This window comes from Argopecten irradians, chromosome 5, assembly GCF_041381155.1.
Source record: "Argopecten irradians isolate NY chromosome 5, Ai_NY, whole genome shotgun sequence".
In the NCBI taxonomy this organism is placed as follows: domain Eukaryota; kingdom Metazoa; phylum Mollusca; class Bivalvia; order Pectinida; family Pectinidae; genus Argopecten; species Argopecten irradians.
In genome coordinates, this window is record NC_091138.1 from 35,522,780 (window position 1) to 35,549,069 (window position 26,290).

General features: G+C 34.2%; 2 protein-coding genes across 2 annotated transcripts; one reads left to right on the plus strand and one right to left on the minus strand.

Moving 5' to 3' along the window:
• The first annotated feature begins 7,590 nt into the window (after positions 1-7,590).
• LOC138324555 (FAD-dependent oxidoreductase domain-containing protein 2-like) lies at positions 7,591-18,771 on the plus strand. Its single transcript, XM_069269606.1, has 10 exons — positions 7,591-8,581; positions 9,744-9,927; positions 11,941-12,087; positions 12,732-12,862; positions 13,945-14,065; positions 15,125-15,355; positions 16,378-16,544; positions 16,769-16,934; positions 17,275-17,519; positions 18,356-18,771. The coding sequence occupies exons 1-10, from the start codon at positions 8,395-8,397 to the stop codon at positions 18,610-18,612; spliced, it is 1,836 nt and encodes a 611-aa protein (XP_069125707.1). The 5' UTR covers positions 7,591-8,394; the 3' UTR covers positions 18,613-18,771.
• Positions 18,772-20,225: 1,454 nt separating this feature from the next.
• Positions 20,226-22,856, minus strand: LOC138324392 (uncharacterized). Its single transcript, XM_069269460.1, has 4 exons — positions 22,811-22,856; positions 22,085-22,321; positions 21,562-21,813; positions 20,226-20,477 (listed from the first exon to the last, which is right to left on the minus strand). The coding sequence occupies exons 1-4, from the start codon at positions 22,854-22,856 to the stop codon at positions 20,266-20,268; spliced, it is 747 nt and encodes a 248-aa protein (XP_069125561.1). The 3' UTR covers positions 20,226-20,265.
• Positions 22,857-26,290: the final 3,434 nt, after the last annotated feature.

The window sequence follows — 26,290 nt, forward strand, 5'->3', positions numbered from 1 at the left end:
TTACTTATAACACTTATTTCGTACACAAATTACCAAAACTCACACCTACGCTGCCGGGCAATAGGGCCAAGACATTAAAACTGTGAATTATTGATGTGACAGTGGTACCGAATGGTAGACCATATCTATTAGCGCTGACACATGGGGAATGGAGTATCCATAACTAAATATGGACGGCGTTCCAAAATGTCAAGCGGGAGTACACAGACAGTTCATATGCATGGCATATACAACAGGGAGTTCGTATAATGTATCTGATGAATACTTGCATGAATCATATAAAAGTCACATAATTGCTTATTGTTTGTCTATCAAAATATTAATGAAGTCATTTAGTGCCACACGAGATATATTGTTTGGTATTTTTTTTATCTCATCAATTTAACTGCAACGTTACAACCAACACTTTCCTAGTTTCACCCAGCACATATTGTCTAATTTCTAAACAAAATGGTTTAGCTCGTTTTCAATTGTCTGGCTATTGAAAAATGCAAAGGTGTGGGTATGCTTGCAGTATCACAACGAAATATTAAAACAATTATGTCGTTCACCTCACATGTGAACAAAATGTAACTGAAACTCAAAAACGGTTGACTCAAACACAAACTTCCATCCCAAATCGGATCGCTAAATTGGACGCTGCTATACGTCAACAGTTACGATGGATAGGTAAATGCTAGGTTATCTTTCTCTGTTCCCATTTTATTTCCTCAGCTATCACAATCATTTGATATTCATATCAAAGGGGATCACGTCGATTGTGGATATTTTAGCTCTAAACTGTGAAAATAACGTTAGGACCAGAATATCCAAACAATTGTAACTGAATTACACACGAACGTCATTCAAACACACGTAAATCATACCATTTTTTTAGGAAAAAAATTAAAATATCCAGATGAGATAAAATCCCAACCAACCTCCAGATATAGCGTTGTACCTTAAGCGTTCGGTCTATGTTAAAATTATTTCTGGTACTCATTTGTTTGATTTAACTGTTTCCCTGTATAAAAAATGTTATATCTTAAAGACAGTGATTAGTGGTTCAATTTTGTTTTATTTTCCAGGGTGTTTTAGTTGCTGTACCCGTTGTGCATTCTTAAAAGACGACTTTATTAGTGACCTTACATTTTACTTTTGGTTTTAAGATTTTTTCTCAATTTTAGTGTCTCAATTGATCATATCGATCAAGTATTTTTTGAGTTGACTGTTCACTATTGCGAATACCGTTGTGTCTTCTCCCTGCATAGTGCTCAGCATTCATACAGAGAACGTATATAGTCAGTGTAATGTAAACGTTTTAATGTCGTGTTTAAAATTGACCAGTAAAATGAACACTATAAAAGTGCATGTAATTATAAAGTAGAGTTCTGATATCACAAGAGGACACAATACAATATACTGCAATCTCCCAAATTATACAGCAGACACTCATCACATGTTGTTGGTTGGTTGGTTGGTAAATTAGCGGCCTATAACAGTCAGTGTTATTTAAGGCAGGCATCCTGCATATGCGGTGTGTGTTAGGTGTGTCGTTTGAGAGACAGCATTATGTTCATATCATGTGACTATTGCCCTTTTTATAATGGTGATATCACTGAGGTGCTACTACAGAACATGCAGTCCGGTAACATTATACTGACACGGGTAAACCATTTTATTCATCCATCTTATTCCCATACCACTTTTATACACTATATGGTGTATAGACCAGGGGAGGTATCCAAGAGCCTGTATCACAAAGCTCAACTCACCGTTACGACAAATAACCTGTCTGTGGACAACACAATAGCAACATAAACAACTTTATCCTGCAACCGATCCACATACTGACAAATAACTACTGCCGGATAAACTTCTGCTTTATCCATCAATACAAAATGCTTTATCTGTTTATCTGTCAATACGATCACATGAATTTATTCCATATCTGACAGAACTTTTTCTAACTTGACCCAGACCTTTAACCTTCATTCAATCCCGCTAAAACTTGACGTCACATTCATCGGAATGACGTCATATTTACGATATTGAAAATCTCTTTTGGCGGTGTCGTCTTTTTCTTGGCTCATAGCAAAGGTATGTATTTTAAAGTAATTCTGCGATGTTTTTGAGTATTTAAATTTTGTTTCGGTGATATTACACACTGAATAGAATCACTGCTACTGTTTGCAAATGCGCTTACATATTTTCCACGAAAGTAAAAAGGAGTACACTCTCATTCGGTTTAGTGAATGAATCTTTTCCTCCCCATCAAAAAAGCGTCTCGCTTCGAGCGAAACCAATTAAATAACTGGCAATTTACGTTCGTTTTGAATGTCATAATGGTTGCAGGAAAAACAGGATACACGGTTCGTATCTTACAATACAAGGTTTAATTTGGTGCTCGACACGGAAAGCCATGATGACTGCAAAGCCTCGTCAATCGTCATCTCGGCTTTCCTAAGTCTCGCACCAAAATAAACCTTTTATTTTATAAGATACTAACCATGTTTTCTCTATTAATGGCTGAAGAGTCATTATAAGATGAAACTTTCAATTATCATACTCGGTCAGTTACAAGCAGATACGAAGAATGCCCTTCCCAAAACCAAAATGGACTCTCATGACTACAAGCTATTCAACAAAGATTTAAAAGATAATAAAATGTAATTCAAACCAGACCATTTAAGCATGAAGACCTAGAGGGAAACATCAATCGATGTTTTTGAAATTAAATGAGAGCGGAAGATTGATGTTTAATCTAGTCAAACATGCGATCTGTAGAGATTGCGACCAAGATTTACATGTACCAACTCTTGTCACGAACCTATTCAACGCTATTCAACGCACAGGGACACGAGGAATACCTTCTGTTTCCGTGTATGCTATTTTGAATACCCACATTTTCAACCAGCATGGTACATTCTCAGATGTTTTACGGATGAATATCAAAACAGTCCCGTTTGGCTGTGAGTCTTATCGACAGACAATGGTCATTTAAAAACAAACCAGCTTAAAGCGATAAAACCAAGCTGAAGATGCAGAAAACCATCCACCTACGCCCTGTATGTTAGAATTGCAAAACATGGACTAGCGATAGAGATGGGGATATTGTGGTGTTAGAAACCCTAGCCAGTTCGTCATCCCGATACAGAAGATAGCAAAGCTGCAAAACCAACATAAAGGGACGTTGTAAGGTATGGAGTGCACTACTGGCATAAAGGGAGACGTTTCAGATATAGCATTTAAAAAAATGATATGTTCGGTTGTTTAAATATCATTTACATTTCCTCACTGTATGCCAAAATTTACAGTCACCATTATATAAATGTTTTGCTTTATCAAGCAGAATCCGAGCAAACAAGTGTTAGCATTACCTGCTGTAGAATTCGATGCACTGTCTCTGATCCCCTCAAGCGGTCTTTTATTCAGTATCATATGTTCTCGATTAGGTTTCCAAACGTTTGCATGCAGATCGTTCCGGTAATAGAGACTTTGGTTAGCCATTATGATTAGTAGTGATAATTGGTCAAATGACTTCTGTTCAATTGCACCAGAGTAATGTTATGCATTGTATCATCATGCAAAACATCAGTAGATTTACAGTAAGCATAAACCTTAAAGTAATGCATGAACGAAACCCTGGTTATAGGTCGGGACTAGACCACAGTCCTCTATAATTTGAATATTGTCTATTTAAACTGCTCGTTTTAGTGTTTGAATGACTTTGTGTCCCCATCGAGGCTTTGTTTTACGCCGTAACAGTATCTCTCTCTCCATGTCAAAGCGTACCCCAGTGGATACCACCAACAGCCTCACACTTTTTGTGACAGAGGCTTTTAAGTTATGGACATCATCTAGAGACTTTTGATATAATTATCTGACAAACTTTACCAAAAAAACGCTGATGGCTGCCAAAAGTGTTAATGGAACCGTAATCACTGAACTCCCACGACAGTTACTGATAAATTGCTACGCATGCAAATGTATGCATACAACAGGCGAGTTCGAGCAGTTGTGTTCGATAGGATATAGCGTTTCAGAAAAAGCAGACGCAGGACAGACGGCAGGGTGGAAACGACTCTAAATAGGAGTGAGTAAACGGTTTTTCATATTTTTTCTGCTAAATTGTGTTTGTGCTAAATGCTTGATAAACTTTTTATGTATTAACTTTTAAGTTAATTTATGCTGCAATTTACTGTTTTAATTAAGGATATGCACCAAATTAGTATTTTGTACCATATTTTCATCAAATGTTAAGGCGTTGCCTTGCTCCAATTTGGTTTTCATTTAACGAACGTTGTTTGATCTAGGTTAGGTAAAACTTTATTCTGTAATACGTCAAGTACACTAGGTCGAAACATCTTGGAGATCACGTTTAATAATAACAAAACTTTGTATTGCAATGTTTTTATAGCCCTCTTTAACTGTGGTGATCTTTTTAAGTGGAAATTATAATACATTTGAGGTATCATGTCGAGATTTGGCTCTTCAAAAATGTGTTTCGAATGTTAATCTATGTTAAGATTTTGACCTTGAAATTAGATACAAAAGATTCATTTTAACAATCCAAACAACCAATCGACATCAGTTTACTGAGCGTCTTGATATGATAAAAATATTCAATGACTTAAGCATGTTTTACATCTGAAACCCGAAATAACGGCCACACTTAGAAGTGACTGAATATGCCATTTCGAATCAGCGGTCATCTTAATAAATCAATATTGCCGTCGTACACAAATGTTTTAAGCAATGGAGATACATCTCAAGATAAATGTGAAAATGACGTTTGGAGACACGCAGCATAAGATGTCATACACAATTGCGATATGATTACGGCTATCAGACCTATAATCTGCTATAACTCGATTTCCGCGTCTGTACCAATCGCTTTTATTTCCCAGGACTTACAGATATGGGTATGGTCAATGAAATTGATATCTTACCATAGGTTTTTGTGGTGACCACCAGTCTAATAACGTCCGCTTGTTTACTGAATGCCAGCGTTGAAGCAAAATACTTTCACTGAAAAAATAAAACATTGCTTATATTTTTATTTTCTATTTTTCTAATTCCGTTTATTATTGCTCAGAGATTTAAACATCATTGTCACTGAAAAGGTGTTTCATAACCATCGCCATAGTTTTTCCCTTTATTTCATTATTACCAATGTAGTATTAAATTTTGCTGGATGATACCTTAAAATCAAATAAAAAAGTTTGTTTAAAAAAAAAACGAATAAAATAAATATGAAATCAAGCGGTATTAACCTGGAAACAAATTTTTAAAAATTAGACTATGAAATTAGCCCTTGAAGGACGAAAACCTGCCTAAAGTTATTCTAAAGAACAATTGGTTTGGTTTATTTTAGTAATGCCTTGTTAACAACCAGGGTCATGTAAGGACGACCTTATATGTGTGCAACGTGTTGCGGTGTGTGAATATCTGTATGTTTTGGGAGGCTACGGTATATTCATGTTGTGTATCCTTGTAAAAATGGAACTCGGTTTCATTTTAACATGACATTATAAGGATGAAAGACTACACAATGAATCATTTCATAGTTGAATATATGTTCCCTTTCAAAGTTAATACAACTTCACACAAAAGATACGATGACAAGACAGCTGTGACTATGGAAGTTTTAAACATTTGTGGTATCAAAAGGTATATTAATGAAGTATTATTACAAAGTCTGAATACACGGTAGGTCTTCTGTCATTTATTGTATATATATGCTGAGTACTATTACTTACAAATATACCACATTACATGTAGTGTAAGACAATTTTGAACATAGAATCTAATAAGTAATTCTGATTGAAGTGTATCGATGAAGTATCATGCCGCCGAAGACACCAAACAAACCACCGAACATAGTATACTGACAACGGGAAACCAGTCGTCGCATTTCCTTTATTCTGAGCGCTAAGCAGGATAAGACATTATCACTTAAATAGAAGAATATATATATCAACAAACCACAATAAAAATGAAACTGACTTAATTTAATCTAGAATAACAGATACGGATCTTCATGAAGACTTGCACATTAAATTTTCTCATTTAACTCCCAATTAATCACCTCTCTTATATAGTGGCAACAATTGATAGATTCTGATGTAGCTGATATTATTGTAGATTATCCATACAAAACGAAACAATAATATGGCGTAGATGTCAAATGTAACGGTAGTAAAATGCAAGGTGTATACTTATTTGTTCGAAAAACGCCAATTGGTAATCCAATTGGTAATTCATTAGAAAACCGATGAACAGGGAAAGTAAAGATCATGGTAATTGCGCATGTGTTTTGGTGTTAAATAACATTAACTTGGAACAGAAGCCCAGATTAACTGACACCATGTCCATTATTTAGTACAGTCCACACCACAAGGAAATCATTACTACAGTAACCGGAACAGTTGATGGCGATAATGAGACACGGAAGGACATTAACGACCTCAAATGTTGATGATTAAACTGACTTCATAAGGCAAAAATATCGTCAACCAAGACACTTTCGGCCCTTGATCTTATTTCCTTTTGCTGTTTGGTTATTTCAATTTTGAATTTATTACGGGTTTGTTAATATATCTATATTTTTGTGTAATTTAAATGATGACATATTGATATCTGGTTTTATCCTAAAATCCTGAGGTTACTTATTACTGTGTACAGTCAAATCTTATCTTTGTAAGATATATCTGCTATAGAATGTACGGTATATGATGCTACACATTTATGTTAAACTATTTGACCGTGTCTTTAGTTTTCTTTCGTGTTTATGTTTATACAGTTACTGTTCAAAATACATAATTATGTATTGCTTTGGAATATTTGGTTGGTTGGTTTATTATGCTTGGAGAGCTAGGGTCATTTGAGAATGTAATGTGTTGTGTGCTTGCTTCTGTGTTTGGGAAGACTGGGGTATGCTTGTGTTATAATAGAATCTGCTGCATGACCAATTTATTGAGCTATCTCATTGAAGCATACAGCCATATATTACCGAACACACCTCAAAACTCATCTATTATACAAACAGACAAACCGGTCTATCTCCCTTTAAGCTAAACATTTATATTCAACAAAAACGCAATCGACAGTTTACCTGTTTATTAATACAGCCATCATAAAATTTGGCAATCAGGGGCTTCTCACTCAATACATAGTTACATAAATTGTAAACAATTACGAAACAAAGTAAAAACAGAGAAGAGGCTTGACCCTGTCGAAACTCCACCAAAGCGACTTGGCCCTAAGAATAGAAGTACATAAAGCTTGACCCTCTCAAACTTCAGAGAAGAAACTTGACTATACGCATTGAAGAGATGGCTAAGCATAGAGAAGCTTGGTTCCCCAGAAGAGTGGAGAAGCAACTTGACTCTGCTGTTAGCATAAAGAGAATAGACAAGAGAAAAAGTTTGACTCTGTACTAGGAGACAGAGAAACTTCTTGACTTAAAATATTCTTGAAGAAATGCAATCTATAAATTACTGATTTATTGGGAGTAAAATTCAACTGGAATTAAAAGTCGTATGAGTCACTGATTTAAAGGTGATAAAATTCCCTTTGAATTAAAAGCCAATTTGACGCCGGGACTAGACCATAAAAAACCTCAAGAGTGAATAGCCCATACAATACGAAAATACAGAAAGTAATGCATATGATAATATACATAAGACAGAAAGATGTAATCAAAAAGTTGTAAAACGGTGACGCAGGGGATGGTGGTTGAGTGCTTAGAAAAATGACAACAACCTCCTACGTCAAACACTGCCTCAGGCTATGGTCAATACTGGCGACCCCTTCTGGGGGATAATCCTGATTGGTCAGTCGCAACCCCTAAACTACTCATTAGCATAAGCTATACATAGTACTGTAACATTTGCATAAATGATAAGAACAACACAGTCAATTACATATATCAGTAAAACATAAAGGAGCACAAACTTGAGCATTTCTCACAGTAGCGAGCACTCAAATGAAGGCCAAAAATTGGATGCGGTGTTAAAGGAGATTGATGCGGTGTTAAAGGAGATTGAGAGTTCTTTAGAAAGAAGAGAAAATAACATTATAATTTAGTCGTCATCACGAAATAAACATAGCAGGCCCAATTCTAATACCTTTCCTGCAGATGAGTGTTTTCGTGTCTTTGTTATCTGGTGAACAGTGTACTCGGACAAGTACTTATATCGGATCTGTTTGTTACTTATGTATTCAGCTTTTCTATATCCTACGGCAGATTCTTAACTTGTTTGTGTGATAAAGATCACCAACATAACTATATATTTGTTTTAAAAATACACACCCAAAGCTTGTTTTAACTTATTTGTCTAAAAATATGCTGATACATATTCAATAACCTTACGAACGTGTCGTCCTTTATATTTCAGGAATATTTCCGACATGAATCTAATATACATCACCATGGTTGTACTCGTTCAAACCCTAGCGGAAGCTATCGACCGTCAACCGAATGGTTATGATACAGAATTTTGTATCGTGGGAGCTGGCCCTGCAGGTTTACAACTAGCCTATTTTTTCGAGAAATCTAAAATGGACTATGTCGTATATGAACGATCTAACATATCAGGTAGGTATGTTTATCAAAATTTCTACTTTATCTTTTAGTAATAACAAATACTATATTTGTAAGCTATTAGCAGTAATGTATGTTTTTGATGTTATAATAGAAACAATTTCTTCCTGGTCGTGTTTTATATTTGCTGCGTGTTATGGCTTATAGTTCAGGTGTCACAACCTCGTTGATGCTCTCACTGTGCTTTAACAGAAGTACATTGATTACATTTGATAAGTGTTTACCTTTTGTAAGGATTCGGTTGTAGTTTTCTTTCATACCTACGGGTGTAATACTGGCTGGTCTAGGGCAATACACTCATGCCGCCTGAGGCTGTATTGCATGGCTACCCATGCAATAAAGCCTCGTGACGTCACGGCGTCAACAAAATTTCTATTTTCTCTGTAAAATTTTAACATTTTTTTCACAAACTTGACTGGTTTTACTATAAAAGATGCAAACATCAGATTTTTTGTTGAAAGTATCACGTAATTTTTCATGAATGAAAAATTGACTTTCATGGATTCGTGGATTTCTTTGATTTTATTTAAAAATTATAGTTGTAAAATTGCAATAAAACGTCGAGGTATGAAAGAAAACTACTCTTTCATAAGTTGATATGAAGAATAGGGATATTCTACCCTCCGGATCACAAAATGTTGCAAAACCCACGGCAAGCCTCGGGTTTAAAACATTTTGTGAGCCTCGGGTAGAATATCCCTATCCTTCATATTCAAATATGAAAGAGTCTTATAATCTTGGTTATTTGGTAAAGGTTTTCTTTGAAGCTTATCATGAACATGTTACTATTACTGCGATAGCGGCCAATTATTGTTTATCATTATCTTTCTTTCATATAAATCATAGTGTAAACCAACTCACTCTGTCGGGGACGCTTGCTTTCGCATTTTAATGCCGAACACTTTGTCACACAGCGATTTATATTTGTGAATATTAATGCATATGGTATTATCACCAGATTGAATGGTGGAGGTACTCACATCCAAACTGATGTTGTACAAGGAGGTCCATTTTAACATATCGTAATTATAATAAGTTTCCATAACACTTACATAAATTGAGACACTATTTTTCTTCTGATATTTGTAATCATTATTTCTTCTCTCTAGTGTCTTAATGCGTTGGTATTTGTTAGTATTTCTTTTGTTTATTTCAGGAAGCTTCTTTGAAAAGTACCCACGCCATGGCAAACTTATCAGCATCAATAAGCGCAACACCGGAAGTAGTAATAAAGAGTTTAACCTCCGCCATGATTGGAACTCTTTACTGAGTGATGACGAAAGAATGCTATTTCGCCATTACTCTACTGACCTTTTCCCACACAAGGATACCATGATCAAGTAACCTGTTTTCATTCATTATCTCCACCATTGTTTTGAAGCACTTATAAGTGTTAAGTCGATTAATGCCTTCTATATTATTGTGTATAACCATTATGATTTCATTTTCAATTTTTTTCCATGAACATTTTTGCAACTTTATAGAGTACCATGTGATCATCACAAAGACCTGTATGGAATTACCAAATCATTCCATTACACCATTTGATATTTGTGGCTCTTTTAGGGCAAAATAGTTTTAAAGGCACAGATTTACACACTATCTTCTAGACACACTTCATTCATCTTGTTCTGGGAGATACTTCTTCAAACGATTAAAGGTTTTAAAGGCACCTAAACAGAGTCAGGTATAAAACTGTCTCAAAATTGGATGATGAACAGAGCAAGACATTTTTATGTCAGTTTAAACCTGTTTAACGAGGATATGTCTTTTGGGAAAACTGGAATAATTGTTATGGTGGATTTATGGTTTCGGTTATAGTAGAGACCAAAGCACATTGTCTTCTTTGTCTTGACATTTGCATTGACTAGTATGGTAAATGAGAATACAAAGAAACGAAGAAACAGAATGACAGGAGCGAACATTTTAATTTTTTTATAGCTAATACATATGGTCTGCAACGTTCGGAAAATGCATGGATTTAAGTGTTTTTCTCCTGTCATGAATAAAAAGTACATACCGCGTATTCGTTTTCATAACAGCTGTAGGAGTTACCATGGAAATTACGCAAATTCCTCAAATGCATCATAGCCAACCGCTAGAGATGCCAAGAAGGAGGGGAATCACACAAAAAAAAATCAAAGGGTAACATTTTCCGTGGTGTAATGTTTGCGACGCAAAATATTATGTTATAAAAGTACTTTAAAATTGTGAAAGACCTATACAAGCTTACAAAGAATATTTTCAAAAATCCTTTGTTTCATTTATGATTGATAATATTGTCTTCTATTTAGTGAGTCATGTTTTCGTGGCAGACAAACACGCGAGTATTCCGTCTAACCTAGATTCTCTCTACTATACTCTACACATCTAACTCGCGAAATTAAATCCCAACTGAAATATCGATAATTATGGTACGTGCCTTGTTCTGTATCGGTTTATGGAACGAAGACAAATTGTTCTATTATTTGATTGTACGTTTTGCATACAGATGGGAAACAGCAAATGTCATTGTCATCGAACAAATATCCTAAGAAAAAATATCCAGCATATTTCAATCGTTATCTATTGTAATGGAATAATTTATTTTACTACGGTGTATGTTACGATGCTAACAAACCATTGTATAATATATCAAATCAGTGTCATATATGTAGAAGTTAAATAGTAAACAATGCCTACACTTTCTGACTATCATAAAGGGAAAACTGTTGCCATCCTAGATCGAACTTATCTGCCAAAAGGGGGCCTATGTAAGGAAGGTCCTGTGTTCTGTCCCCTGACCGAGATATACCATAGTGTGCAAAAGTGGTCGTTTTTGCTCCTGCATAACGTTCAGCATAAAGGGAGTGGGACTACTGATTTTCTCGTTGTCAGTATAATGTGACCGGGTGGGGTGTGTTTGTTTGGTGTCTTCGGTGGTAGGCTTAAGTGGGATAATTCTATAAAGGACAGGAGTTCCACTATTAAAAGGAGGCCCAACAGGAATATACCACAGCCTCTCTAAATATACACATATTCGCACATCGCAACACATTGTACACATGGGAGACCGAATTAAATGACCTTGAATGACTGTAAAATAGGTCGTTAAACCTTATGAACAAAAAACAAAAATCAATCATGTTTTGAAATTGCTTGAAATATTTCAATGCACCAATATACTAGGAATTCCTGCAAAGGAGGGGACATAAATACTAAAACATCTTGATGCTCAAACCGAGATGGGAAATAAATTGCAAATAAATACAAAATATTACAGGTCTTAAATCCTACTTATTTCCAATTCTTAATGTATACATTTTATTGAACTATCCATATTCCTAACTTTTGTGATAATATTTCTGTTATAGATACCTTAACGACTTTTCGGAACATTTCCATCTCAACATTAAGTACAATACAGAGATCAGTAACATCCGATTGTCCCCCTTTGTTGACGACAGACAGAACCACATGTTCCAAATGGACAACCAACACAACACTACAGTAACATGCAGGTATGTTCAGACAAAAGTGCAGCTTTTTTAATACTTTATATCACACTGAGAACTAGACGTCAATTGTAATTGCTCTATGAGCCCGCCCACGGTGGTGTTGCATTACATGAAATACCTGGGTGTCCGTTTCATAAACTTAGTAATAATACGTGCTATATCTGAACTATATTATTAATTTTTAAACTATATGTAGATTCCTTTGTTTAATAACATGTTTTATCACATAACTGGCCCGTCCATCCATGTCATAAATATCGTAAGACACGTGTAATAACACTATTATGACGTCACATATAAATTTGACGTCATAATATCTGTATGATGTCGCATGATTGTTTCAGTAGAGACGAAATTTTAAGTTTTGCTTATATTTCTATTAATAAAAGTTATCACACAATCCGCCATATATCCAGTGATTTCGCCCGTGTAGTATTTTCGCCTATGTCATTAATGTAATACAATACATTTTGACGTGCAATTCTTTTTTTATATAGGTTATTGTAGTTATGTGATAAAAAGTATCTTAAAACCAACTTCGTACAACTCGTTTCATAAAATCTCCTATGAAATGAACACTCCTATAAGATCCCTATGTATAGAACAGTCTCAACAATACTGTCTTTTATGGATTTTCTCCTTTACAGGGTGGTTATAATAGCTACAGGGATATGGAAACCGTATGTTCCGGATTTACCCGGAGTAGAGTTGACGGAGAGCTACGACGATCTGTCCATAGATCCAGAGGACTATGAAGCGAAATCGGTTATGATTTTAGGTAAACTTAATTTCACTGTATATTAAGTTGATGTAATACTTTTGTGACTTAGTGTATCTTACGGATGCATTCTTCTGAGGTTTCAGTCTCGCTGAAGTCTCGTATCGACATAGATCAAAGAAGATCAAATCTATCAATATCTGAAGCAAATTGTCTGGCGTAAATTTTGTCAAAAATGACTTTTTTATTCTAGTTTTTATACAAGGATTTTAAGAAATGACCAATTTGGCGACCATTTTGAAAATATGTCTTTTTTTCGCGTAGAGCCAAAGTTTTACCATTTTTTGCTTGAATTGCTTTTACTTAAATCATCACTGCGTCTGTAATTTTAGAATCATCGGGCTAATATTTGCTTTAAATCTTGACGAGACTCGTGGTAATTAAGGTAAATCAAATAATAAGCAATAATGTGTGAAATGATATAATTTTGTCACTTTATGTTTACTTTTAGTGACAATTTCAGCACTTTTATTTTTCACTCCAAGATATTGAAAAATAGATATTTAAATAGGTCAAAAAAGTAAGCACACGGACTCCCTAATTTTCTGACTGATTTAGATAGAGCAACCTGTTCCCTATTGATAGGCAACATATTTCCAAAAGTTTAATACCAAAACTTTTTTTTCTATAAAGGGTTAAATACGGCAAAAATGGCTGAAAATGGTCATTTTGAAGCTCAAAATTAAGGGATAGGGGTAGCATATGTTGTTAATCTGTGAAAAAATAGGAGTCTTATTAATAAAACTATTATATTTTTAAAGAACACTGGAAAATTAATTCTGCAAACATCCATGCATCACTCACTTCATTATGAAATTTAATCTCTCGTGTATATATTCAAAACGGTATGGTATAAACTCCTATTTCCAAAAATCTATACGAGAAAACCATTTCGACTTCTCAAAGCTGTACATCCTTAAATTACAAGAAATACGTACGAGTAATAAATATAAAAATACACGTTTTCGCAATTCGTTATTTATCCCTAGTATAAAAACGTATTTTACTTTTGCCTCATCTTATGTTAAAATTTTAGTTAAGAATGCTCGACATGCTTTTAAGCTTTTAAAAAATTCCCACAGGACGAGGAAACTCTGCTTTTGAGACAGCGGATGCCATTTATTCCAACACAAATTTTATCCATATGGTTGGACGGAGTCGGATCCGACTGGCTTGGGAAACTCATTATGTGGGGGACATAAGGTAAACCTATGGTTTGTCTTGTCATATTCGTTTCTACATAATTCAAATATTAAATTAAGTCAAAACAACCATATCTATAATTTTCACGAGTAGGAAAAACGGATGGAATTAATTTGTTTTAAAAAACTATTTACTTGAAACAGAATGATTCTCGTGTTTGCTTTACATGTACGTGATAATTTAGTAATTTTACTAAAACAGCATTGCTTACTTCTAACACATTTTTCGTATGCAAATTTGAAATACATATTTTTCGTATTTATCTCTCTTACTGTAACACATATCAAACTTTAAACATATTTTTTTGCGCTGATCACAATTTATACCCCCGTAATGAAGTTAGGGGGTATACTGGAATCAGCTTTTCTGTCTGTCTGTCCAAAGAAAAAATGTCCGGATAACACGTCTTAAACTACTTGACCTATTTCAATGAAACGTGGCAGTATTGTTGGGGACCATGTATTGATGTGCATGTAGGCTTTTGTTTGTCAAAAGTTTGGTTGCCATGGTAAGCAGGTCACTATACACAGGTTAATGTAGAAAAAAATTGTCCGACCAACTCCTAAACTACTGAAAGGATTTCAATGATATCACACAAATACACAGGTTACAAAAATTGTCTGGACACTCCACCTATACTACTAGATCAATTTCAATGAAACTTGACAGCATTGTTTGAGATTATGTGAGGATAGGCATGCAGGTTTTCGTTAGTCTAAATTTAAATTGCTATGATAACCAGGTCAATAAACACAGATTAAAATTTGTCCGGACAACTAAATTTTCCTGTGACCATGATATTTTTTTTCAAAAACAAGTCAGACACCTCTAATAAGAGGAATGGGGATATTAGTCAGCCATTGGCAAAGAGTTCAAGTTGATTTGTCTAAATTGTTTTCTTCAAAAAGCATTTTCAGATCACGACTTAAGTCTTTTTTTTATCTCCCTGAGCTTTTGAGCATCAACACGTTAATATTATGCATTGTGTAGTTTAACATTATTTAGTTTAGATATTTATCATGTAAAATGACTGATATTATTTTCTTGTGTGGCAATTAGAGCGGTGAATAACGGATTACTCGACACTTACCAGCTTAAGTCACTGGACGGTCTGATGGAGTTTAATAATATAACAGATTTTCGGGTGGTATCGGAGGGAGGCAAGCTGTTCCTTAGAGATCGGGAAGACTCGTCTGCGATGCACCCCTACGATAACGACCCCCTTCACACGCCATACGATAAGATCATCCGCTGTCTCGGCTTCATGTTTGACAAATCGATTTTTAATAAGTAAGTTGCATCGTATAACTGATATGAGTAAGACATGAAACAGATTTAATTTCAAGGTCAGAGTTACTTCTCCTTCGGTTTTATATTAAGATATCACTTCGTATAGTTAGTTATAAACACATTACAACCATGTTGGGAACATTCAAGGGAATGATAATGACTACGGTATAAACCATTCAAAAATTCGATTTTGCCTGGAAAGCCCGTGGGTTGTGACATGTGTGTAGATGTTCAAACTCGCTCGCTGTCCGCCATTACACATTGTGGTCGAACTTCTTGTATGCCGAACCCTGTCCCTTGCTCGTAGAGTAATGCAACTTTTGTCTAGAACCGCTAAAATCGCTCTGACAGTAGTGAGTTTACCTTATTAGGCGAATTGTCTTGCCTAAAAATCATTTTATCACCTTCTCAGGGATTAAGTAGCTTATTTGTTTAACGTGCGTGACTTTGGCTCGGATATGGGTACAGCGTCCATATTGTACCTGTTAATCGTGTTGATCAACGATTTGATATTTCAACGATATTGATTAAAATACTAAACAATGACGTGGAATTTGTCAATATTTTATGTTATATGTTTCATAAGAAATGTAGAACAATACATTTATGCCATATTTTGCTTCTTGGTTATGTAAAAGAATTAGCCTGAGTGAATTGTCCCTTTAATACCTATGTATTTACAACAATGTTGATTTAAAATCTAAATAAACCAGCTTAATGAAGGGAAAGATTATAATGGTGGATGAAAACCAGCTAACATTAAAATTAACATTAAAAATATATTATGTGTATTGACAATAATGCTATATATGCTGAAAAAAAATATGTAAAAATACCACCCCTGTTTTTCTGATCTGATTAATAAAACATAGCGACACCTCTACGGGTAATCCTTTCTATCGCTAGTTTCATTTCATTAGCTCCTAACATTAGATACTTTATCCTGTAGAGTAGTATATTTTCAACCTATTGAAATTCCATATGTCATGTATACCATATGTACTATGGTTTGTTATTGCAAGTGAATCCATGATTCCATCGGCACGCGGACGTATGGCTAAATATCCCAATATACGGCCAGATTACCAGTCCTCCGTCCGTCCTGGACTGTTCTACGCCGGAACCCTTACCCACTCACTGGACTACAGAAGGTCTGCTGGAGGTTTTATCCATGGATTTAGATATACAAGTAAGTTCCGATGATGTCATATGAAATTTCAATCATTTCGATCGATTCTTGTAACAAATTGCATAGTTGGTAAAGGGAGCGAACTTTTGAGGAATATTTAAAAAATATGAATATTTAATCTTTATTTACACAACAATCTTAAACGTTCTCTGATTGTCTACACGAACAAAAAAAAAAGTTGTTGCTATTGTTTAATGTTTTCTATTGTATATTTTTTTCATAAGCTCGTGCCCTCTTCAACATTATTAGACAAAAATACAAGCACAAACCATGGCCTAGCGTGCGCTTACCACTTACGGATATCTCTACAACAATAATAAAGCGTGTCAATGAAGCATCAGGATTGTATCAGATGTACAGTGTCCTTGGTGATGTCATTCTAATCAATCGGTAGGTATTCTGTACATTAAAATGAAATATCTATTAATAAACCGTTGAACAGTGGTATCGAGTTATAATGCTTGACTTATTGAGACTTTCGAGCATTAAAATTCAAGAATGCATATTTTGTGGTTGCTTTAATTCTCGTGAATAATTTACGGGTACCAACTTTTGTATGTAGTAAAACTATACCATATCTCAAATTGTGACAACAAATTGAAACTATTTGTGGCAAAATCACGAATTTTACTTTACCATATTCATAAACAGATAGAACGTTCTACATTTTTATTGTACCTTGATTATTCCGTTGTGTAACATGTTTTTTTTCTTTTTCTTTACTTTCAAGAGAAGAAGAACAATTTGAGTATATAGAGGAGTTCCCTCTAAGAATGCTGCACCATTTGGATTACCTGACAGGAATAAGCGTTGGGAAGGCGTCCATATTGGTTGTGGTTTTACAGTATGGACCAACCTACCATGGACCACAGGAAGATGTGTTCCGAATTGACAGGGCTAGTACCGACCCTATATATGCCGAGTTGTCTAACTTCCTTCATCCAGTCCTGTATTACTACAACGTACTTCCAACACGTAAGAGCTCCTACCTTTTTGTAAGGAGATTTATATGCTCATATAAACAGGTATCGACTGTTACGTCATTTGTTTACGTTATTTTAGTAACACATTCACCTCTAAAATTTCGTAATGGACTGTTCTAGTCCTTGATGTAGGATAGTATAAATGTGTTTTCAGGGGTAAATAAATTAATCCTGCGACTCATTACGAATTGACGAAACTATCAAAATCTGCTCTTTTTAACAGATTGTTTTCTACCACAAATATTATGCATGCGGTGTTTTATGCCCCATAATTGTTCACGTTTTATAGTCCTTTAGTCTGTTGGTCATGCAGAATCTTATTGTAATTCATTTGATAGAATATCTAACAATATTCTGCTAAAACACGTTGTTCTTATTGCATCTACATCCTATAGGCCCTGAAGAAAAAATGTATACATATGTATATAATTGATGAAGTCTAATACAGAAATCTTTCGTCACAGCACGCATATCAGACAGAGACGACACATTGCAAAAAATATCCTTTCAATTTATTAGGTCCTATACACGATTTTTACCACTAAGCCCTTTAACGATGTTTTCACGTGTATATTTAAGTTCCAAATCGACAGTCGGGATCAATATTTTCTATAAATCCAATATTCATTTACAAATGGAAGGTTCAATATTCAAATATTATGACAACATTTGTTTTTATTATATAGATATATTTGATACATTTTAAACATCTTGAATGAAAAGGTTTTTTTTTTGCATACTAAATGAGTAATCATACAAATATAATGTGATATGATATTCAACAAATGTAGTAAAGGGGAAATAAAACTATGTTTGATATATTTTTAGAGGATGATATGGCAAAGGTGAGGCACCCTGAATTCCTGCCAGTTCCAAACGAGATTCATCATGTTTTAGAAGATTTTACAACACAGTGGAATAGACAACAATCTCATGTACAACCATTAAACATATTCCTGGAAGATTTCCTTAAAATCCCATTACAAACTAAGGCTTCTCTCCACGAGTGTATTTTGGTATCCTTAACAACGTTAAGATCTCCAGCCAAATGTAAGCCCTTTCTAGACGGTCATTCTGTGGTCTGACAACCTCCCTGACTACATGGTAACATACCTGAATGTGTTTAATGGTGTCAAAAGAACTGGAAGCCGAAGTTGTATTACTGCCATCAAATGATACGTTACTATAGAAAATATATATGTTACATGTATATCATGTTACATCGGAAATAGATAAACAAGCATCAAATGATACGTTACTAGAGAAAATATTTTTAATTAGTATGCAATATGTTTTGTTATATCGGAAATTGAATAAAGAAGCAATGTTTTCATTCCAACAAATGACGTAAAAATATGTTTCTTTTGATGTTGTTTCAAATAATTTTTTAATTAAAAAAAAAAAAAATAAAAAAACCATAAAAATCCATGTCATAATTTCCACAAAGAACTGGAAGCTAATGATACATAAATGACTTGATAAGATACATTTCTGTAGATGTTTCAAAAATATATTCCATTTCTGGAAAATTAATAAATATCAATGGGTGCGCTTCCTGCAAACTGTTGCTTTTCTATTGACAAGTAAAGACATTCACCCCTGAAATGTCAAGATGAACTGTTCCACCATCTGAAAAAGGAGAGTCTAAATGTGTCTATAGGGGTGAATGGGTTGCAGACATCCTCACTGTAGGCGATGTGCGATTAGTACGTATGTAGTTTGGTAGACAGTGGTATAGTCTTTATGTGTCTCCTTATGATAGTGGACATCGTGACCATTTTATGGTGCTGCTTCACCGGAACATATTGTCTAATGCCCTGGCTAACATGATAATATGCTGACAACATGCAGAACTATCGCTCTTTTGAGCCCACTCAATACGTAACATAAGTTTCACTATTGCTACAAGGGGACAAAAACGGAATAACACAGACTTCCAAAACATAAACATTAATACACACAACACAATACCAACGGGGAGACCGTTCTTAAGTGACAACTATCAATAGGACACCAAGCTAAATAAACCGACAACTAACCGTTACGCTGAATTTTTACAGGAAGTAAAAACAGTGCGTTTTCTCACTTTTACACTAATGTCAGCTGGTGTAACTGTAGAAATACACTTCTTTTAAAGGGACAATTCAGTCTAAGATAACACTAAAATTTGTATATATATCAGATAAAACAAGTTCTAATGGAAATTAGATCAGTCAGTTTTACTGTGATATACCTGAAACGCCTATGGTGGTGACACGTGTGTGAAATATTCAAACTTGCTCGCTGTCCGCCATTACACACTGTGGTCGAACTTCTTGTATGCCGAACCCTGTCCCTTGCTCGTAAAGTAATGCAACTTTTGGCTAGAACTGCTCAAATCGCTCTGACAGTAGTGTGTTTACCTTATTAGGTGAATTGTCTTGCCTAAAAATCATTTTATCACCTTCTCAGTGGTTATGTAGTTCATTTGTTTAACGTGCGTGACTTTGGCTCGGGTATGGGTACAGAGTTAATATTGTACCTGCTTAATCGTATTGATCAACGATTTGATATTTCAACGATATTAATTAAAATACTTAACAATGTCGTGGAATTTGTCAATGTTTTACGTTATATGTTTCATAAGAAATGTAGAACAATACATTTATGCTATATTTTGCTTCTTGGTTATGTAAAAGAATTTGCCTGAGTGAACTGTAGAAATACACCTCTTAAAACGAAGACAAAATAATAACTGCTTAGTTGAGTGGGTATCCATAAATTTCAATTTCGCATGGATTAAGGATGGGTTGATCTCGTGAAATCCTGACGAACTGACCAGCTACTGGTTTGTCACAGAAAAACGTTTTCATCTCCTCGACAAACGGCGGCCCTGGGTAATACAAACACAGAGCTCGGGGTCCAGAAGCTGTTTCTGCTACAGTGATGTTCAGGCGCTGGTTCCGTTCACCTGAAATTTATATAAAATTTCATATAGTTTGAAACGTAACATTTGTTAATGATAATTTGAGTTGAAAAGATAGATTATTATTTTCTTGTAGCATTTATTATGTTATGTTCACATTTTGGTATCGAAATGTGTTGCAGTAGACTTGGGTGTAGAAAAAATTGTAAAGATGAAATAGTGTACATGTGTCTCCAAGGATTGCAGAAATACCATATTTAAAGACTTATTTAAAATACGATATGATATGAATATTATTGTAATATCCAATATTTTAAAATCGAGTCTTCTACAATAGACATGTTTATTTCTGTAAGCTGTACCAGGAATTGCCTATTTTGTGTAATATCTATTTTTCACCATCTCCCCTACTATAGCTGTTTAGGAAATTTGCTGTTGCAAAATTTACACGTTTTCTTAATGTTTCCTTATGTTTTTTTTTTTTTAATTTTTTTTTTATATTTTTCAAAGGTTTTCGGAGTACGATTTTGTTTACAAAATACTTTCAACGTACTTACGTATTTGTACACCCATCTTTCTTTTGTTTAATAGTTTTGCACACAAACACAAGTAGACTTACTTTTTTATCGCGAAACTTAACACGTAAAATGTAACAGATTGTTTTATACATAGAAACATGTATCCGTTGTTAATAAAACGGCAAAGTTCAATCCAATTGCTATATATATATATATATTATGTATAAAAGAGGAAGTCGAACGTGCTTTTCCATGGTAAAGACACAACAGTTTCAACTGGAATTATTTATAAATGTTTTTACGATTTTGTAACACATCTCTCTTACAAAGGCTTAATCAATATATATGTCGTGCTTATATCAAATATTCATAACACATCGACAGATAAGCATGATTTATAGCAACCAACGTTGGTAACCATTGTCACCATTTTTACCGACCTCGACTCATAGGTAGATATTTTTTATAAAGAAAAAACCCAATTAATCATGCAACCATAGGTTATTAAATTTTTAAAGGAAGTACGATGTATTTGTTGATTCGAAACAGTTACATGCTCTCCACATCAAAAAGATTAATGCATTAAGACACAAAGCAAACAACCAACTTACCGCAGCATTCACTCCTACTTAAGAAGGACAAGGAGAAAACCAGATGTCGAGATTCAAGGTTAACTTCCCAGAACGGATTAGAATCCTCGACATCATCTACGTCAGCGGTATGTGAACATGAAATAAGATTTCTGTCATCTTGGTGGGGATATCGGAGGGAGTCCACGGCACGTCCCGGACCAAATTCGGTGGTACCAAAAAGATATGATGACTGGTTAGCCGGTTTTCCTGCAGCAACATTACCAATGGGACCTGTAGTAAAATAGCAATCTCCGGGTTATCCAAATGAAAAACATTAACACACAATGCTGAATCAAACGATACATCGTCCGTTTGGAATTCGTGAATGATATGAATGCTTAAATTTAATTTTGATATTTTGGGTGAATAAGTTTGTTTTGTAATCAAAGTTACTTTATAAATTGTATTCGTTAATTTACAAAGTCAAATGCAATAGCTTGATCGTCTTGGAGCGGAGTAATTATTGGATTTGAAACGTGATAAGTAATATTTATATGTTTACCTGAAAGTTCGTAGTATTTCATTCCAATCTCTGTTTGTAGGTAAATAGACTCATGCAGTTTTGTAGGATAACCATAGCAGTTTCCGTTCCTAATGAAGATACTAGTGCAGTTGTCATCTCTCTGACAGGCATACAGACACCATCTACTCTCGATATCGGTCTTCTGCCATAAGATATTACTAGTAGGCAGTTTGTCAAAGTACCTCTCCTCGATACGATAGTGCCTGTTTCTGATATCTGAGAATATACGTCATAAATAGTTTCTTTAAGTTTTTTATTTCGTTGATTATATAATTAATAATTATGCTCGTTATAACATATAAAATATGTCAATAAAAATGAAAATAGCGACAAATTGTTTGGTTCATTAAATTAGCGTCCTATTTACAGCTAGTGTCATTTAAGGATGGCCTCCCATGTGTGAAGAGTCGAATCCGATGAAACCATCGCTCTTACTACATGTTATAAACGTTAGTAAACATAATGTCATGATTATTTGGCGACAGAAATATGTTCTGAATTCTATGGACTTGCAACAAACACAAATGTACAATTTTTGCATATTTTGCAAAATTTCACAAACAACACACCAATCTACGAGTCAACAATAATATCTAAGTTTAGGACGGATGCATGGACATTTTATATCAACAAAGTTAAGTTCAAGTACACCTAAAAAGTAACATATAGTCACACAAAAACACTAATTTAAATAGGGTCTTAAACCTTGAAGTAGTGTGTCTCGGGTATGGGTACAGCGTACATATTGCATCTGCCTATGTTGGTTTTACTGTGATATGTCAGAAAAGCCCACTGTAGTCAAATGTAAGTGAAATGTTCAATCGCCATTAAACAAAGCCTTGTATGCCGAAACCTGACCCTTGCCTGTGTTGTAGGAATTTTTTGTCTAGAACTACTCAAATCGCTCTTATGGTTGTGTTGAATGTAGAACAATACATTCATGTCATATTTTGCTTCGTGGTTATGTAACAGAATTAGCCTCATTGAATGAATTGTCCCTTTAATCGTATTGCAATACGATTTGGAATTTTAACGGTATCAATCAAAATACTTAACAATGTCAATATGTTTTGTTATCTGTTTCATAAGGTATGTAGAACAATATATTACTGGCATATTTTGTCTCATGGTTATGTAACATAATTAGTCTCACTGAATTGTCCCTTTAAGAGATAATATGCTAGCCATCGATTTAAACAAGAAATTTGTTCTCAGGGACTTTTCAATTTAGCTAAAATCAAAATAGCAATATTCACTCAGACAATATTTATAAATTATGTTGTTTTCAAACATGAATCTTCGGCTAATATACAGAATATATTGAAAAATCTTCAATATAACTAATTTTCATGTTTTAATACATCGCTTTTGCATATTGTATATGTATACCTGTAGTTTTTTATTTCATCTTTTACCTCAAACGTATTGTTTTATTGCCTATGTAGATATATCATGCAAACTTTCAAGCTAGAAAAGCAGTCTGCATACGATTTGTACCTCGTGGCTTTTGATAACGTTTCTGGTGTGGTTGCTAATCAAAATGATTCGCATGGTGTATACACGAGTCTATTTAGAAGATAGCTTAACTAATCATTAATGCAACACTTACACATTACATTTATTACAAATGTCGCTTATGATTTCGAAAATGATCATTTTTTCTAATCAGTGCATTAGGGATAAAATCGTATTTAACTGAATTTGAAATACAGTCAATATACTACTGTTTCATTTATGTTTGGTGCTTTGGTGTGAGGTTTTGGAGATACATTCACATTCTAAATGTAACATTACCTACCGATCCTTTGATCTTTAATATAATTATGTACATTTGTTGGTAGAGTCGAACCGTTAAGCTTATGATTACTCGTTCGATAAACGTTAAATGACACCGTCACATACATTTTATTCCGGGTTATAGAAACATGAATGTAATGCACACATATACGCACCTAAATGATTATGCGTGGTATCAGTATTCCTTTGGAAAGGCTATAATTGTGAATAGTCACAGACGACTGATCCTAGATCCTATTCGATAAAACTGCTCTCGTGACATCTCGCAATTTTTAAATGCATACGTATATAAGGTTGTATGATGGCATAAATCATGTCCTCTATAAATTAACAGGTCATTAATTGCTTCTTGCACATTTCAAATGTTTAAATCTTTATATTTTAATCGTTTAACTTGAAATTTTGACCAAACTTTTACCGTAAGTTAGCGGCACGATAACTTTAAGTAAGGTATGCATTGAAAGATTTGGTTGACTTGTTGCAATGTTTGGATGAATAATAAAAGCATATGGAGATATCTCTTTTTAAGAACGCAATTGCCTGCTTTTTAAATTAAAGACCCAATATACGTAATTTTTAAAAAGTATTAAAAATAAAAAGTATTAAAAATAATTAATGTGGCCCATGATATATATAAACCGAAACGAAGAAGTTCATGGAAAGTGTTGATTTCCGGAAAGTATCACGTGACCCGATCGACTTCGCATAGGAAAAATAGAAACAAACATATTATCGGCCTTAGAAAATATGTAGACCTATGCTTGTCTTGCAACGACGACTGTTTCAGAATTGGTGGTATGTTTGCAAGACGGTTTCCGTTCGATATCATAGGTTTACCTGCATGGAATAATGTCATGATACACGTTCGTCTTCCAATGTTCGATAATTGTATATATTTGTGATTACAAAACAAAATCAAAAGTTACGTTTATTGGGCCTTGTCTTTTAATTTTACATTTGGCCCTAAATTACACTGTCGATGAGTCTTTAAAATTGGGTGAATAATAGTACGCATGATAAGCAAAATATTAAAGTTTCATTAGCAATTACAAATATCACTTTTTTGTTTTGTATTCAATTATGAGAACACTTGAATATCTAAATATCCAAGATGATGAAAAAGTGCCGTCCGTAACTGTGCGAAAATTTTGACATGTGATCTTCGTTAATTTATTGAAAACCATAAAGTTTGATGAATTAAGCTGTGAAAACTATTCAAATGGTTTCAGATGCCTTATAAACGTTAGTTACAACATAGATTTTAGGTACTGTAAAATTGTTGTTTTCATGCCTTTAGTACATGTATGCTAAGATGGAAACATATGCATAAATCACTAACCAATTACTAATAACACTGTAAAAATGTGTAATGAAATTGTAGACCACAAATTGGTTACAAGGTCTAAACGAATGTACTCATTTCACTTCACTATATATTTAAATATAGTGATTCTTGGCAGTTCTGCATCTATACATTCCATGCATTGAAAGTATTGTAATCAAAAAAAAATGTTGGTGATGAATAACATATTTAAAGCTAATCTTGATTCGTGATTATGACAAATACGGCACATATAACTCTAAACTGATTAGATCATTATTGTTGTGGTTCAACATTTTCCATGTTCACATGTGTTTATTTCTTTTTCTTAATATTGCGAATAAACATGAAAGAAACACTTAGATTCTCCACCACCGACAGAGCATAAACGATGCTCATCATTTAAACAATAATTGGTGTTAAATCATGTATATATATGCCTACGAAAACTACGAAAAAAACCTATGACTTAAAATTTTTTTATTTTGCTTTGGTGCATGCGCAGTCAGTACTTCATTTAACATAGGGCATTATTTTTAATATATTTCTATCTTGAAGTAAAATTAGAATATCAAAATTTTCAATGTTGTTTATAGTGTAAAGTAAGTAACTTTTGTAACTGAAGTAAAATACTAATTCGTCTGCTCTTGTTCTTTATTGCGATAAAATACTATTTTTCAACGGTTGAGCATCTTTAAAAAAGTCGTCAGTTATTTCGCGGTTAGTTCTCATTTGATCTTTCTATAACTTGTTTTGTAATATGTAAACTAGCGTTAATCTAGGAGGTTGGAAAGTAACAATGCAATCCTAGCTTACCTGTTCCAAAAGTCATACACCAAAGAAGAATCCAAATTTCAAAGACAGGCGTAGCTCTTTTGAGGTAAACCCTACACATTCTGTAAGACAATAGTGCTTTCTTATAAACTACTTCAGCCATGTAGTGCGTCCCCATGTTACTTTATCACATTCGCGTAGGAAGCGTATCTCCGGTTAATGCCTCATTTACCATTATGAATTTTTTATGACACCTAATACCGATAAGCATTTCTCTATTGATGCGTAAGTTA